Source organism: Petaurus breviceps, unplaced genomic scaffold (assembly GCF_028583685.1).
Source record: "Petaurus breviceps papuanus isolate PSGF00001 unplaced genomic scaffold, PetGlider_PUasm1.0 76, whole genome shotgun sequence".
NCBI classification, from domain to species: Eukaryota; Metazoa; Chordata; class Mammalia; order Diprotodontia; family Petauridae; genus Petaurus; species Petaurus breviceps.
In genome coordinates, this window is record NW_027186473.1 from 57,641,231 (window position 1) to 57,657,026 (window position 15,796).

The window sequence follows — 15,796 nt, forward strand, 5'->3', positions numbered from 1 at the left end:
TGGGATTTTTCCATTTTTTATTCCAAACTTGAAAAATAAAATTTCTTCAGACAATTACAATATCATCCCCCAATTAAAAAAAAAATAAACACATGGATTGCTTAGGACAGGTAACAATATGAGGACAGTGACAAGTTTGCCAAATTCCATTTGTTTTCCAGTCTAGCCCATCTCTTAGCAACAATTTCTTCTTTCGGACAAGAAAATGTTTTGCTTCTCTATCTGTATTTATAAATCACCTGAATGTAATGTGAAGTCCAAATTCTTCCAGAAAGCAAAGGGGGTTCTCTTTGAGATGTAAACATCTCTGAGGTTTAATAATCAACCTTGCTTGATGCCTGGTGTTTAAATTCTCTTTCCATTCTCAAGAGCTCCATTCAGTAACAACAAAGAAACTGAAGGGCCAATGGGTCCCTCCTCCATGATCAGCTTTGCTTCTCAATCTGAGATGTAAAACTCAATTCAACAAGAATTTATTAAGAAACTACTGTGTGTAAGGCACCACACTGACAGATGCACAGTCCTTGCCTTCAAAGTGCTTCCATCTGATTGGAGAGGGTGAAGGATCCTTCCTTGTTGGGCAACTACAATTCCTAGCCTACTAGTACTCAGCTACTCTTAAACAAGCATCTGAGGTTAGTCTGTTTTATAACATATGGCAATCTGGCATACAATTGGGAAGCTGGAAAGCAAGATGAAAATGAAAAAAAAGAAACACAATTATGCACACACAGACATTCTTTACAGGTATGTTATCAGGGAAGAACTTCCATATTGTCCAATCAGTGCCAAAAATTGTCAATAGTTTTCAAGACAGTAATCATGTTGAATGGCACACCATTCAACAATGTGAGGTCCAAAATAGACTGAATTACCATAATAGTAAGATTTTAACCTTTTTCTCCAGATAATTAATTTCATGTTTGATTGGCTCACTGAGTTAATATATAAGATTTTCCACTGTTTGTAAGACTAAGGAGTACAAAAAGTCTCCATCACCCTAAGATCATTGTTCATCTGATTTTAAACAAGAGTCAAGATTTGGTGAGCGCATATAATTTCATGTAAGATACTATGCTAGCCACTGAGGAAGACAATTATTCTTATTATGCCAAGTTTTTGTTTGTTTCTTTTTTTTTTTCCATTCCAGGATTATGTGATTCCCAGTCTTTCCGCAGGCTAGTATTTATAAAACATGCTGAATTTTCACATCTGTTCCCAATGTTGCAGTTCCAGCAATTTCACCTTAGTTGACAACACAAGGCCTCTCCTTAAGTGGTTTTCTCAATAGGAAAATGAAGCACATTATGTGCAGGTATGCCATAGAAAACAAGCTGCTTTATGTGCAGACCCAGTAGATTACTTAAAGAAATAAAAAAAAAAAAACTAGAGATCTGAGAGCTTTTATGAATAATCCAGTGTACTTGTGTCTAAGGAGCCATATTCTCCTCTTTTGTTTATAAATCATATTCTTCACTTATCAATTAAACTTCCTACAGTACCCTCAATGTCTACTTCCACAGAGATTTAAGATCACAGTGTTTCCTTAAGCCTCGGGGCTTGGCAATGTTAGCATCTTACAAGAACATCAGAGTAAAGGGTCTAGGCCATCTGTAGGGCTGAGAAAAGGTTCTGTTTCATATGAGTCTCTGGCTTTTTTTATGGAATGTGCCACTTAGGAAAACGAAATGGGACAAAGTCCAAAAATGCCCCCTCACCTAAGGCTTAACTGGAGAAGCCCCAGAAAGACGGGCCAGGAAAGGACTATGTGTTTTCTACTTCCTTATTCTCCCCCCCATATGGAACAGACTGGTTGGTTGAGGACCATGAAGAAACAGCCCTAATGTCAAAGCTGCTTCAGACTCCCTTCCACGCAGCAAACATGAGGACCTGTGCTGGCATGTTCTAGAAGTAAGAAAACTCCCTGAGAGAATTCAATTTACTAACAAATCTAAATGCATCTCCCCCTTCCCTGAATAAAAATTCAAAATGAATGGCAGAATAACATGACATCAGTACTGGAAGGGAGCCCAGAGGGCAGCCAGTCCAACTGATGCCTCTCCAACAGCCCTAGTAGGTGGTCATTCATCCTTTCCTTCTCAGCCTCTAGTGAAGGGGGGCTTATTCCATCCTGAGGCAACCCATTCCATTCTTGAATCACTCCAATGGTTGAGGAATCTTTACAATTATATTAATTCTAAATGTGGTACTTGAGAACTTCATTTTTTCACTCAACTTCCATTCTTCATTCCTAGTTCTGGAGCCAAGCATAAAAAAGTCATGTTTTCCTCCCATATGTCATCCCTTCAAACACAATGATGAAGTCTTCCCTAAATCTTCTCTCCTTTAGGCTAAATATTCATAGTTCATAGATATGGAGCAAGGTTTTTTCCCCTGTTTTATATCCTGGACCCTTTGGGCAGTCTGGGGAAACCTAGGGACCCCTTCTCCAAATAATGTTTTAAATGCATAAAACAAAATGCATAGGATTGCAAAGGAGATCGATTATAAGAAAAATAAATTGTAATAATTTCCCATCCAAGGTCATGGGCCCACTATTCATGGGACTCTTTGGAGGTCCATAAACCCTAGATAAGGAGCTCCTTTCTGATCTAGAGCTAAAGGGGACCTCAGAGGCTGGCTAAGCCAAACCCCTTCATTTTGCAGCCAAGGGAGCTAAGTCTCAATATTAAATGACTGGTCCAGAGCCACACAGGTAGAAAGTATCAGAGGTGATATACTATGAACTCAAAACCTTTCCCCGTCTGGGTTGTTCTATTCTAAATCCCCCATTGCTTATCCATGTCCTTGTTTTCTCCAAGCTAAAGATTCCCATATCCGTTAGCCCCTTCTGATATGGTCTGATCACCAGTCTTTGTTCATTCTATACCTTGTCAGTGTCCTCCCACCAAGTACCAAGAGATAATCCCTTTATTTTGTACTTTGCTAAGTCTGCTGTCAGAAGGTGAAAGCCTCCACTCTAGGCCTCCTTTGGTGCTTCATAGTGGCATAAAAGTAACTGAGTTCTCAAAGCCTAGGTTGGCTATGGGCAAAGTATGGCATGCCCTATCAAACTGGAAAAGCCTTTGAGCACAGACCCCAGCAACAGACTGTGCATCTGCCATCTGAGGATCAATTCAAGAAAGTCAGAGGAGGTCACCACCAGAGGTGACCACCAAGTAGTGAATATTTTTGTACACAGCATTTCATGCAGACATTCTACTAAGGTGTTAAGGGATCAGTGACTGCATTAGTGATGGACATACCCACACTGAAGAAATGTACAGATTTCTGTCATTTTGGCCTAAGTAAGATGAGAGCCAGAAAGTGATTAGGCAGGTAGATGACACAGCAGACAAGACAGAGTCAAGAAGAGCTGGGGGGGAAGTGACATTCTGTCAGTGTGGATTCCCAGCAGCCCCGCCACTCCAGCTGGGAGCTCCACCAAATGGTGTGGCCTCCTCAGAACTTGCAGGTGGTCAGATCACAGACCCATGCTTTCAGTTCTGTCATTCTATGATATCAATATGGAATGTAAAGAAAAGGAAATAGAAGTATCACTAAGTGAAAAGAAGAGAAAATGTTGTTGGATGAATTCTCTAAAGACTGCAGAAAGAGCCCTGCTTCTGAAGTCTGAACATCCAGGCCCAAATCCCACCTTGAATGACTATTATCTGTCTGACCTTGGGCAAGACACCTCCTGGGCTTCAGGTCCTTCAGTGATAATAAGAGGTCAGGTTAGATGGCTTCTTAAGTCCTTTCCTCCTCCAGATCTGTGATCCTATGACTTTCAGAACCAAATGGAAATCCCAGATAATATTCTTTTGTTCCCTATTCCTGAGCAGCTTTTGTGCCTCTTACACTCTTCTTAAATTGGATTTAAGGCAGGTGTTGGTTCCTAAATCCAATCACAGACAGTATGTCCCATTTAGAACCTTATGGAAATGAAATGACATCTTGGAATTTCTCAGTCTGTAGAGGGAATTTGAGAGAATGGACGAGTCTGAGGATTGGGGAAAACTGAAGGACAGCTGTGTGGTTTAGAACAGCAGGGGACACTGAGGCCACCAGTGATCTGGGAACATGGCAAATGGACCAAGTAGAAAAGAGATTTTTCCTAAGGTGTTGGGAGAGCACCCAGACTTGGTTTTCCTCCAAGTCTGAAATGACACAATATGCTCTAGGTCATTTTTAGAACAAATGATGATCTTTCAGTATTGACAGTGTGACTGTGGGCAAATCACCTAACCTCTCAGTGATCTTAGCAATTCTATAAGACAATTAGTGGTGGAAAAGGTGCATTTCTGCATTGGTGGAGGGTTTCCTCTACGAGTTTCCTAGGCCAATGAAATCACAGGTCTAGATCCTATCCCTAGGAGTTTCCACCCTTACTAAGAAAAGAAAAAAGCCTTTTCTTCAAAAATCCAAAACAGGATTTTTGAATGCTTTTGCAGCTGTTGTCCATAAGATTCTCTGTAAAGCATACTGAATAAATTGGACCTGGTTGAACAGTCAGGAAGAAAAAAAATACAAACCTGGATTTGGGGATTTGGCTTCAAGAGAGGGGAAAACAATTACACTAGAAACATAACTCCTGTTGAGTTGAGAGAGAAAAGGATTATCAACCTCCCGGCATGCAAACAGATAAGACACCATGAGGTTGGAACTCTGCCTTCAAGTTCTCAGCATAGTTTGGAATGCAGATACTTGTGTGGGCAATGAAAAAGGGGCAGCTGCCTTACTATATCTTAAGGCAGCCTTATAAACAAGCCCTAGAACTCCAGCAATCCACAAGAATGTTTTTACCAGCCCACCAGCCCCTCAGGAGGTACATGGATGGTAAAATACATAAAACTATCATTCATCATAAGTTGCCAGAAATAAATTGTCACATGTCCTAGGAGAGCAGCAGGTTCTATGACTGCCTTGAGAGTCAAGGTTGAATCAATTCTTCCTTCCTTCCTTCCTTTCTCCCTTCCTTCCTTCCTTCCACCCTTCCTTTCTTTTCTTTCTTTCTCTTTCTTTTTTTTCTTTCTTTTTCTTTTTTCCTTCCTCTCTCTCTCTTTCCTCTTTTTATCTGAGAAATAAAATTAGCCCTCAGAATTTTATCCTCTTTTCTTGTTATAAGGGACAAGTTCATTCATTCTCTCCTATTCCTCTTCCCCTCCAATGTAAACACCAAGAGTGAGCAATGCCTTAAGAACCTGCCTGAGTTAGAGGAAGGAATTGATCAGAGTTTAAGGTGATTGCTGCTTTAAGGCAAAGATCACCATGAAAGGAAGTGTGAATGTCACAGTTCCCTTCCTGAATCCTCAAGGGCTGTTAAAGGGAACTTGGCTAGATCTACTGATGATAGGCTACAAGTCACCCCGCACTTCAGTAGGGTTATGAAATAATTCCCTGTGAAATAGGGACAGATTTATCAGTCCTCACTGAGATTATGTCTTAAGTTAAAACTGTAAATTGGGGTGCAGCCACTTCAATGATACAATTGACCTATGCACTGATGCCTTACCTCACATCAGACATATGGTCTACAGATACATGCAAAACAAATGAGGCAATGAGGTTACCCAAAGAAACTCATCAATATGTAAAATGAACCAAGGAATTGATTTCAGCCCATGAAGAACTAAGAAAGACAGCAAAGATTTCCCACAGGTGAGTACAGTGAGGTAGAGTCATCACCACAGTCAGTGGAAAGTTGAGGAAGATGAAAGGACAACCACAGGCTGTGAGTCCAGCACTAGGGAACTTTGGGGATTTGTGGATAGAAGCCAGAGCTTGTTTCTAGTGTGTCTGCCTTTGTACATCCCTCCAGGTCCAGGTGAGGTCATCAGCATTATGAAGAGTGGGCGCAGCAAGGAAAGGGAAAGGATCTTGTATCTATAGTTATTTGAAATTAATTAAATTCTTATCCAATTTATCCCCTGTTGGCAGGCTTCTCAGTCTCCCTCATGGGCTGTTCCTCTTGGAAAAACATGGGCACTGTTCACCTTCAGGATTCAGCATCACTGTAAAAACAAAACAGCAGAATAGGTGAGCTAGATCTGATCCTTGTGCAATGGAGGAAGCCAGAAAAATGTCCATATCTCATCTAGGATTATAATTTTCATTGGCACCAATAACACCCCACCAAATTCAATTAGTCAGTCAACACTCATTTGTTAAGAAAAAAAAAAAAACATGGTTGCTGCTTTCTAAGAGCTCACATCCTAATGGAGGAGAGAACAAATAATTAGCTACCTACAATAAAGATATATAAGGAGTAGATGGAAGCCAACACCAGAGGAGAAGACATTAGCATCTGGGGGATGACAAAGAAAGATCTTCAAAGGGTGATATTTGATTTGAGTCTTGGTGGAAACTAGGGAAGCTAGGAGGTAGCAGTGAGGAGGGAGTGCATTTAAATATGGAGGACAGTCCGTAAAAAAGCATGGAGTAGGGAGATGAAGCACCATGTAGTTTGGAGATGGAAGATTGGGTACAGCCTTTGTGGTGAGTGAGATAGTGAAGCAATTGGGAAGATATAAAATGATTGCCTTGCTTCTGTGAGGGTCCAGTTGAGATTATATGACAAGTACATTTCTGAATGGCTTTATCATGTACAAAGGTGTTTCACACTCCTGATCTTATTTGAACCTCACAAGAAGCATTTTACCTCTGTTTCATAGTTGAGGAAACTGAGGCTCAGAGAGAAGTGTCTTACCCTTGATCATGTAAATTATCAATGGCAGAAAAGGGACTCAAACTCAGACCTTCTCTCCAAAACAGATCTAGAAGTCAGGGTTTCTCCGGCTCTCTCTTCTGCTAGCCAAGGAAGAAATCTGTAGCAGAACCAAAAGGCGACCACTTCCCTTACTTCAGCTCACCTCCATCTCTAGCTTTGATGCTGAGACATCCAGATGGATTTTTTTTCCAATTTTAATTAAATCTAGCCCAATTCTTTATGAATATATGTCAAATTGTCCTTTAAAAAATTCCATGTGTTATTTTCCCTTCAGCGCTGGAGTTCCTGGCATGTTTTCAATAACCTGTTTTGAGCATATCCACAAATGATTTAAAGGTGGCTATTGCCTGTCACATAGAACCCCTCCAGCTCTGAATCCCCCTCCCAGTGGGAGCAGATATGAATGAACATCTTTCCCCTCTTCCATTGTGGTGCTGTTGACTGATATCTCCGTTGTGTTTTTTACTTTAAATTTGTTTTCCTTTTTCTAATTCCTCTTTCAGCAGTTTTTTCTGCAGTGGGGTTGTATCTTTAACTGCCTGTTCTGGAAAGCTGGCTTGGGGATGTCTTCTAACTGATTAAACCAGGGCCACTAATTATAGTTGTAGACAGGAATTCTGGCACCTGTGGAAAATTGAGTTTCCAAGGGTGGAGGGAGGGAGAGGAAAGCCCTGGGGTGGGAGGGCCTAACCATTCCCCCATATGCAGAGTGCCAGAAGAGAAGCCAGGCTATTGAAAGTGGGAAGGTATTGGGATGGAGCAGTTGGTAAGCTGGGGACTGAACTTAATGGGCACAAAGATAGAGTAATTCGGAGGGCCATGAAGGACAGGGACAAGGATCTGGACAGGTTGGAATGAACCTTAAAGGGGGAGAGGTAGTGATGAGGGTAGAAGGAAGGTCTCTAATGTGATAATAGGGAGTAAAGAGCAGATTATCTCTTCTCCATGGCCCTGTGTGTCAGGTAATGTAAGAGCAGCCATCCTTGGAGAGGGCACCATGAGATGTAGTATCTTCAAAAAGAAATCTTGGGTTCAGTGAGCACCAGGAGATGGAAAGGATTAGGACAGGAAGAGATCTAGGATCACAGAATTGGAGCTGAAAGCAAACTTGAAGGTTAGGGATATCAGCCCCCTCATTTTACTAATGAAGTACAGAAAGGGGAAGTTACTTTCCCAGGTCACACTTGCCAAATACAGGGCAGGGCTTCAGAATCTTTCCCAGGCAACTGCTCCCTCCCCCTCCTCAGCTGCTAGTGGCTTTCTCTGCAGGGCCACCTTGTAACTACTGCATGTATTCTTGTATATATATATTTACATACATGTTTCCTCCATTAGAATATAAGATCCTAAAGGTTGGGTACTGCTTTTTGTGTTTGTTTGTTTTTTCTTTGCATCCCTAAAGCTTAGCACAATGTCTAACACCCAGGAAATACTTGATAAATTCTGTGAAACGACTGATCTATTGAATGCTTTTCCTTCAACCTTGCTTTCGATCTGACTTTCAGAATCATAGTAAGAAAATAAGTAAGTAGGTGAAACCAAAACTGCTCTTTCTTCACATGGCCAATGCATTCACAACCATTTTCCCTAAAACCAGGTGTCTAAATGCCTGGACTTGACAATGTTTTGTTCATTAGAATAATGAAAAAACTTGGCAAAATATGGGCCAGTTTCCATTACCAAGAATCCATGGGTTTAGGGCATTAAGGAACAGGATGACTGTAGCTCATGATGCAAATTATTCCAAGCCAATGAGAGTAGGCCAAAGTGAAGGGCATGGCCACCACCTAGACAGTCCCAACTTGGACACTGAGTGTCTTTAATTATGGCAGACAAGGACATTTCTAGGCTCTATGAATGCTCAAATGCACCTTTCACCAGGAGAGCGATGGGGTGGGGTGCAGTACAAGGCTATTGATGAATCAAAAATATTAGATTGTTGGCTGATTCCAGAGTTGAGCCTGGAGGCACTTTCTCACACTCCACTCCTTCTATTTACTTAGGTGTGTTCCTTGGTTTCTGGGTTGCTATTCATCACCTGAGTGAACTGGTCAAATAAGCCCCAGCCAACCTCATGCAGCTTTGGCAACCTCAGGAGCCTCCCATTCAGAGCACCAAAGCAAACTGATATGGGGCCAGCCCAAAGCAAACTTGGGAGAGCATTTCCAAATCCCACCCCCAGCATTGTCATGGGGTTTAGCCAAAAGTCTGGGCATTGGCATTCACAAATACTTTTACAAAGTGTGTGCAACATGAACAATTAAGAATGGGAAACACGTCATTCCAAAAGAACGTACCGAAATTTTAGAATAAGTGGAGTCACTAACCTGACACTGGAACTGGAAGGGACCTTACGGGTCATCTAGCCTAGTGCCATTTTTTCTTTTTTTTCCACTTAAAAATTCCTTCTATTACTGCCTTTTATTTTACATCATATTGTTCTCACTCTCCTATACATATGTATCTATATACGTACTGTGTGTATATATGTATACATATGTGTATGTAGGGGGGGTCCCTCTTATTCCTGACTCTAAACTTGCCTTGCTAAAAAGAAAAGAAAAAGTATTTAAGCAAAAGCAACTAACCCTGGGCAAACACATGCAAGATCCTGCCCTCCTATTACCTCCCCTCACACAAAGGGTAAGAATGCTTCACTATGTTTTCCAGGACCACTATTTCAGATGAGAAAATCAGCCTACAGAGGAGAAACTACCTTCCCTTCCATAGATAGGAAGAGCTCAAGTAGGATGGTGTGTCCACTGCTAGTAAGAAAGCATGTGGCTAGAATGGGACTAAAAATGGATGATGGAAGACGAGATCCAACCTTATATCTAATCTCATTACTTCCCCTTGGTTGCAATTTAGGCTCCAATAAGTTATGTGGGTCTTCTCTCATTGATTCAATTTGACAGGAATTCACTGAGTGCCCTGGAGAAGTTTATATTCTACTGCAGGATGTAATAGGTAAACAGAAAAATAAAAACATACACAGTGCACATGATCTGAGGAGTTTTGAGAAAGCCCTAACACCTAAGGAATCTAGATTCCTATAGGGGATAGCACATAAGCCGAGCCTTAAAGGAAACGTGAGATTCTAAGCCACAGAGATAAGGAGGGATTGTATTCCAGCCATGGGAGACTGCCTTTGCAAAGGTATGGAGGTGGTAGTTCAGGAAATAGTAAATACATAGGACATAGAGTGCATGAAAAGGAGCAAAATGAAATCCATTTGGGAAGGGAGTCTAGAGCTAGTTTGTGAAAGGCATGGGGAAGGCATGTGCAAAGGCATGGATCCAAGTAGTATGTGGAACACAGAATTTTGGAAAGAGAAAACAGGCCAATTTGGTTGCAATAGAGAGGAAAGGGGAGTAATGGGGTGTGGGGCAGGGGGCAGGGGGAGGCAAACTGGAGCTAGCTGAATGTGCCAAACTGAGGACTCTGTGTTTTCTCTTAGAAGCACTAAGAAACCATGGAAGATTCTTGAGCAGGGAGTGACAGGGACAGACTTTGTTTCCAGAAGATTATTTAGACAGCTGTTTGTTTACATTGTTCTCCTCTCTGAAGAGGCATTCATCAATAGTCTGCCCTACAGATGTGCTTTGGGAGAAGGGGTTCCAACATTGTGGATTTACCACATTAATGAAATCACATGGAAAAAAGAAGCATTTATTAAGCACCTATTGTGCAACAGGCACTCTGCAAGTATTATTATGCAAATATCATCTCATTTGATTCATGCTGTCCTAAGAGCTGGGTGCTATTGTTATCCTCACTTTATAGATGCAAACAGAGGTAAGTGACTCACCTAGGGAAACACAGCTGGTGAGTATATAAGGAAGGATTTGCACTCAGGTCTTTGTAACTCCAGGGCCAGGACTCTGTCTTACCACCTAGCTGCCTCAGGATCCTTGCTGCTTTTGTGGTATAGCATGTACTGCAGGTTGAGTCCCTTACTTGTATACTGTCTTATCACTCCATTCAGAGTCTGCTTACACTAACACAGCAGTCTCCTAAATGGAAATCTCTCCACTTTCAATCCATCTCCATTTTTCTTCTCTCTCCAAATTTCTTATCCCAGCAGGCCCTCCAAGATCTGACTCCAATTTCAGTGTCAGACTTTACTTGCCGGTACTCCCATTTTCATTCCCTGAACTTTCCTCTTCTATCCCTTTCCTTACACCATCCCAGAATGCATTCCTACTTTAATCTCCTCCTGATGAAATCCTACTCATCCTTCAAAGCCCAACTCGACTGCAGATTCCTTCGAGAAGTGTTTCCCAAATTATGAAAGGGACTGAAGTATATGTATATATATATATATATATGTATACACACACACACACACACACACACACATATCAGGGACTGCCTACTAACCAAGTAGCAAGACACAAAAAGCCATAAAATAAACTTTTACTTAGTCCTAACTGATAAGATGGAGTAAGGGAGTCCAAATGATAAAACAAACAGGTAGGGTGCTGGACTCAGAACCATGAAGACCTGAATTCCAGTTCTGCTGCTAACACCAGCTATGTGACATGGATAAATCACTATACTTCTGAACCTCAGTCTCTTCATCTGTGAAATGGATCTGTAATATCTGCACCCTCCCACACACAGGATGGTTTCAAGGGTGAAAGAAAATAATGTTTATGAAGCTATTTGCGAACTTTGAAAAGGTCACCTCTTGTTATTGGGCAAGTTACTTCCTTTTATGGGTCTCAGTATCCTTATCTGGAAAGTGACATGGTTGGAATAGATGATCTCTGAGGTCCATTTGGGCTCCAAAATTCTATGATCTGATTAAAACTGTATAGAAATTGTCCTTCCATGAAATATAGTCCTTCCATGACATATAGAAATGTCCTTCCATGGCAAAGAAAGGCTTAATATAGATGGTGGAAAAAGAAGAAAGTAACCTATTTAACTCTATCACTAAAATGACCTCTTTTTTTCTGATTCCAGGTACCAATAGATTCAGCCAATTCAGTGAATTCAGTAGAGGAAGAAAATCTAGCCAACCATTTGTGTTTGCCATCTTGCAGTCCAAATAACCAGCTGGTTTTCAACTCTTTTTTTTTCTTTTGGTACAATGTAAACACAGTCCAAATCCTATTTTAGCAGGGGAAAAAAGCAAAGGGATGGGAGAGGAAAAAATTAGGCAGCTCCTGAATAACCATTGCTTGAGTTATCCAAGAAGCAGGGAAATCACCCATTTTAATATTGCTCTTGAGTTTGGAAACATGAAGCAAAGAGTGGCAGAAAATGGAAACTGTGATGACGCATGTTTGGCACCAGACGCGTTCTCTCTTAATCTGCAATCCTGGTGCTCAAAGCAGTAGCATCCAGTAGCTCCCACTTACATCGAACTCGATGCTTTGCACAGTGCCTCACTCATACGAACTCATTGGGTCCAGCATCCCTGTGTTGTTGTTCAGTCATTCTTCGGTTGTATCTGACTCTTTGTGGCCTCATTTGGGGTTTTCTTGGCAAAGATATTAGAGTGGTTTGCCATTTCTTTCTCCTGCTCATTTTGTAGATGAAGAGACTGAGGCAAACAGGGTAAAGTGACTTGCACACCTGGCAAGTAAGTGTCTGAAGATGGATATGAACTCAGGAAAATGAGTTTTCCTGACTCCTGGTCAGGCATGTTATTTACTGTGTCATCTAGCTTCCCCAACATCCCTGGGATGTAGGTGCTATTATTATTCCCCATTTTATAACTGGTGAAACTGAGGCAGACAGAGGTTAAATGACTTGAAAGTCATAACAGCCAGTAAATGTCTGAGGCAGGATTTGAACTCATGTCTTCTTAATTCCAAGGGCTGAACTCTAACCACTGCTCTCCACCTAGCTTCCTCTGTATATTAGTACCAGTAAGTGAATGGAATTCTGTAATTCAGTGATAGGGAATTAAGGGAATAAAAATAAAAACTAATAACCATAGCTGCCATTTATATAGGCTTGTATATAGCTTTATGAGTTGTTAAGCATTCTGCATTATCTCTGATAAGAACCTGAATATGCTTTCTGATCCACTTTGTTGTTCTGTCCTTTCAGTTGTGTCTGACTCATCATGACCCCATTTGGGGTTTTCTTGACAGAGATATTGGAGTGGTTTGCTATTTTCTTCTCTAATTCATTATACACATGAGGCAAACAGGGTTAAGTGACTTGTGCAGGGTTATATGGCTAGTTAAGTGTCTGAGGTTATATTTGCATTTGGGTATTCCTGATTTCAGGGACAGAGCTCAACTTTGCTATCTAGCTAACATAAATTAAATGAGGAGTATTGGGGGCAGCAGGATACAGTGGAAAGTCTGATGGATTTGTAGTCTGAGAATCTTAGTTCAGATCTTGGCTTTATACCTGGCTAGGTAAGTCTGGGCAAAGAATTTCCTCTTTCTGGGTCTCCATTTCCTTATCTGTAAAACGAGGGGGGTCATACTAGGTGACCTCGAAGTCCCCCCTAACTCTAACTGTATGATCCTATGAACAGCTGCACTTCATTTTCTACTTAAAACAGAAATAGGAAGGGGGCTTAAGGCTCTGTTTTGTAGCTATCTTATGCAGTTTTGTGCATTACTATCACACCTTGCAACCCACAAGTCTTCTTTGACTTGACTCACTCACTCACTCAACACCCATGGTCAATCAGTTCTAAATACTGTCATATCCACCTTTATAAACCCTCTCACACATCCTGTTCTCTCCTCTGGCACAGCTGCTACACTTATCCCCACTCACTCCAACTACTGAAATTGTCTTCTACCATGTCTCTCTGCTTCAACTGTCTTCCCAACTCCAGGCTGTCTTCCACTCAGCTGCCAAATTGACCTCCCTAAAGTGGTAAGTCTGACTGTCACACCCCTACTCTATAAACTTCAGTGGTTCCCTGTTACCTCCCTCATCAAATATAAAATCATCTGTTGGGCTTTGAAAGTCCTCCACAGACTGACCTCTTACAATTTTTCCAATCTTCTTACATTTCACTTTGATCCAGTGACGCTGGCCTCCATGCTGTTCCTCACAGAGAAAACTTTATGTTCTGACTCAGGATAAAATGACTTGCACACCTGGCTAATAAGTGTCTGAAGATGGATATGAACTCAGGAAAATGAATTTTCCTGACTCCTGGTTGTTGTCCCCCATGCCTGGAATGTACTCCCTCCTTTTAACCTTCTTCTGGCTTCCTTCAAGATTCAGCTAAAATCCACCTTCTATAAAAAGGCCTTTCCTGTCCCTTCCTTTGCTAGAGTCTTCTTTCCCTCTAAAACATCAGTCTACCTATTGGTTTCTCTGTCTGTCTGTTTGCCTGTCTGTTTATCTATCTGTCTATTTATCTATCTTCTATCTTTCCATCAGTCTATCTGTTTATTTTATTTTTTATATAGTTGTTTGCTTATTTTCCCCCACCTTACAATGTGAACTCCTTAAAGAAAGGGGGACTGATTTTTCCTTTTTTTTTGTATCCCCGAAGCTTAGGCACACAGTAAGTGGTTAAAAAATGCCCATTGACTTGACTTGATCATAAGATCCTTAAGGACAAGGACCTTATCTTAGATAATGTTTAACATTTGCAATCTCCCATAACGCCCGGAAGTGCTCTCTGCACACAGTAAATGCTTAATAAATGGTGATTGATTTTTAGTATGCAACAGAAGTCCAGATAACTTCCTGACAACAGAGACAGACAAACATTGGTAGGAGTTCCTTGTGATCTGCACTGAAAATGCAAAAATATAGGTTAGACTAGATGGAGAACTGTCCAGAATGTTGACATTGAGGTCTTGACTTTGCTCAGGCTAAAGTAACTTCCACAGGGTGCAGGTCTTTCTCCTTTTAGCAGGAAGAAAAGGAAGCAGGTTTTCCATCAAGGTTCTCATTCTAACTGCTTTTTTTTTTAGAGGGCGGAAGGCAAGGTAATTGGGGTTAAGTGACTTGCCCAAGATCACATAGCTAGTAAGTGTGTCAAGTTTCTGAGGTCAAATTTGAACTCAGGTCCTCTTGACTCCAGGGCTGGTGCTCTATTCCTTGTGCCACCTAGCTGCCCCTCTAATTGCTTTTCTGAAGAGTTTGGTTGACCTAGAATCTGGGAAACATTTTGGAATTCAATAATAGCTCACATTGACATGCAAACCTTAATTTGTATACATGATTTCTTTGATCATGTCTTTACAGGTATGATATTTTACATGCATGATAACTCAGTTCTCAGCACAGAGCCAGAGTATAAGAGGCCCTCCTTAGTGCTGCTTGATTGGTTCTCATAGCAATCATGTAAGTTAGTGCTACAGATACCATCAGTCCCATTTTATAGATGAGAAAACTGAAGTCTAGATTTTCTCTGGCTCATACAACAAGCAAGCATCATAAGTAGGACCAGAAGTCTGGTCCTCCTGGCTCCTGTTCCAGCAATCTACCCACTGCACCATGCTGAGAATTCATTAAGGGTAAGAAAAGAAAGGAGTGAGAGGGCTTGTAGACAAAAACCTGCCAATTGAGACTCTTACCTTTGGGGGGGGGGGGGGGGGGGGGGGGGGGAACTACTGCAACAACGCCAGATCATGACCTCCAATAAAAAGCTAATCCTTCTTAACTTTGGTACTGGTTTTCACCTGTAGTTAAACCACCTGGGGGAAGTAATGTCAATAAAAACAGCTCATAGATTTAGAGCTGAAAGGAATCTCTGAGACTCTTGAGTCCAACCTATCAATTTTGCAAAAGATAAGACTGGGACCATCAGGGGATAAGTCATATAGAAAACAGTCGGGATCTGAACCCAGGTCCTCTACTACCAGTACAGAATATTTTCCACTGGAGCACCTGCCTCAGAAAAGCAGAAGTAAAAAATAAAATCTATAGGGAAGCTAACAACTTTGCAAAATAAATTAATTACAAGGGCAAGGTTGTTTTGAAGTAGAACCACATTCAGGGTTGGGTTTAACTATAGGTACATAGGTAACTTGTATGCGTGTACATACATGGATGTTGTGATTCCAAGTTACATAGGTAACTTGGAAGAGCTTATAGCCATAGATTTGGACTATCTTATGCCAGGAG

The 15,796-nt window shown here is 41.2% G+C and overlaps 1 protein-coding gene across 1 annotated transcript in view; it reads right to left on the bottom strand.

Annotated features, from left to right (window-relative positions):
* Positions 1 to 15,796, bottom strand: part of TMEM154 (transmembrane protein 154) — a 67,666-nt gene continuing 51,870 nt past the window's right edge. The window contains exon 7 of the mRNA XM_069105549.1: positions 1 to 6,014. Coding sequence (XP_068961650.1) covers positions 5,999 to 6,014 — 16 coding nt within the window. The 3' untranslated portion in view covers positions 1 to 5,998. The remainder of the gene's footprint in view (positions 6,015 to 15,796) is intronic.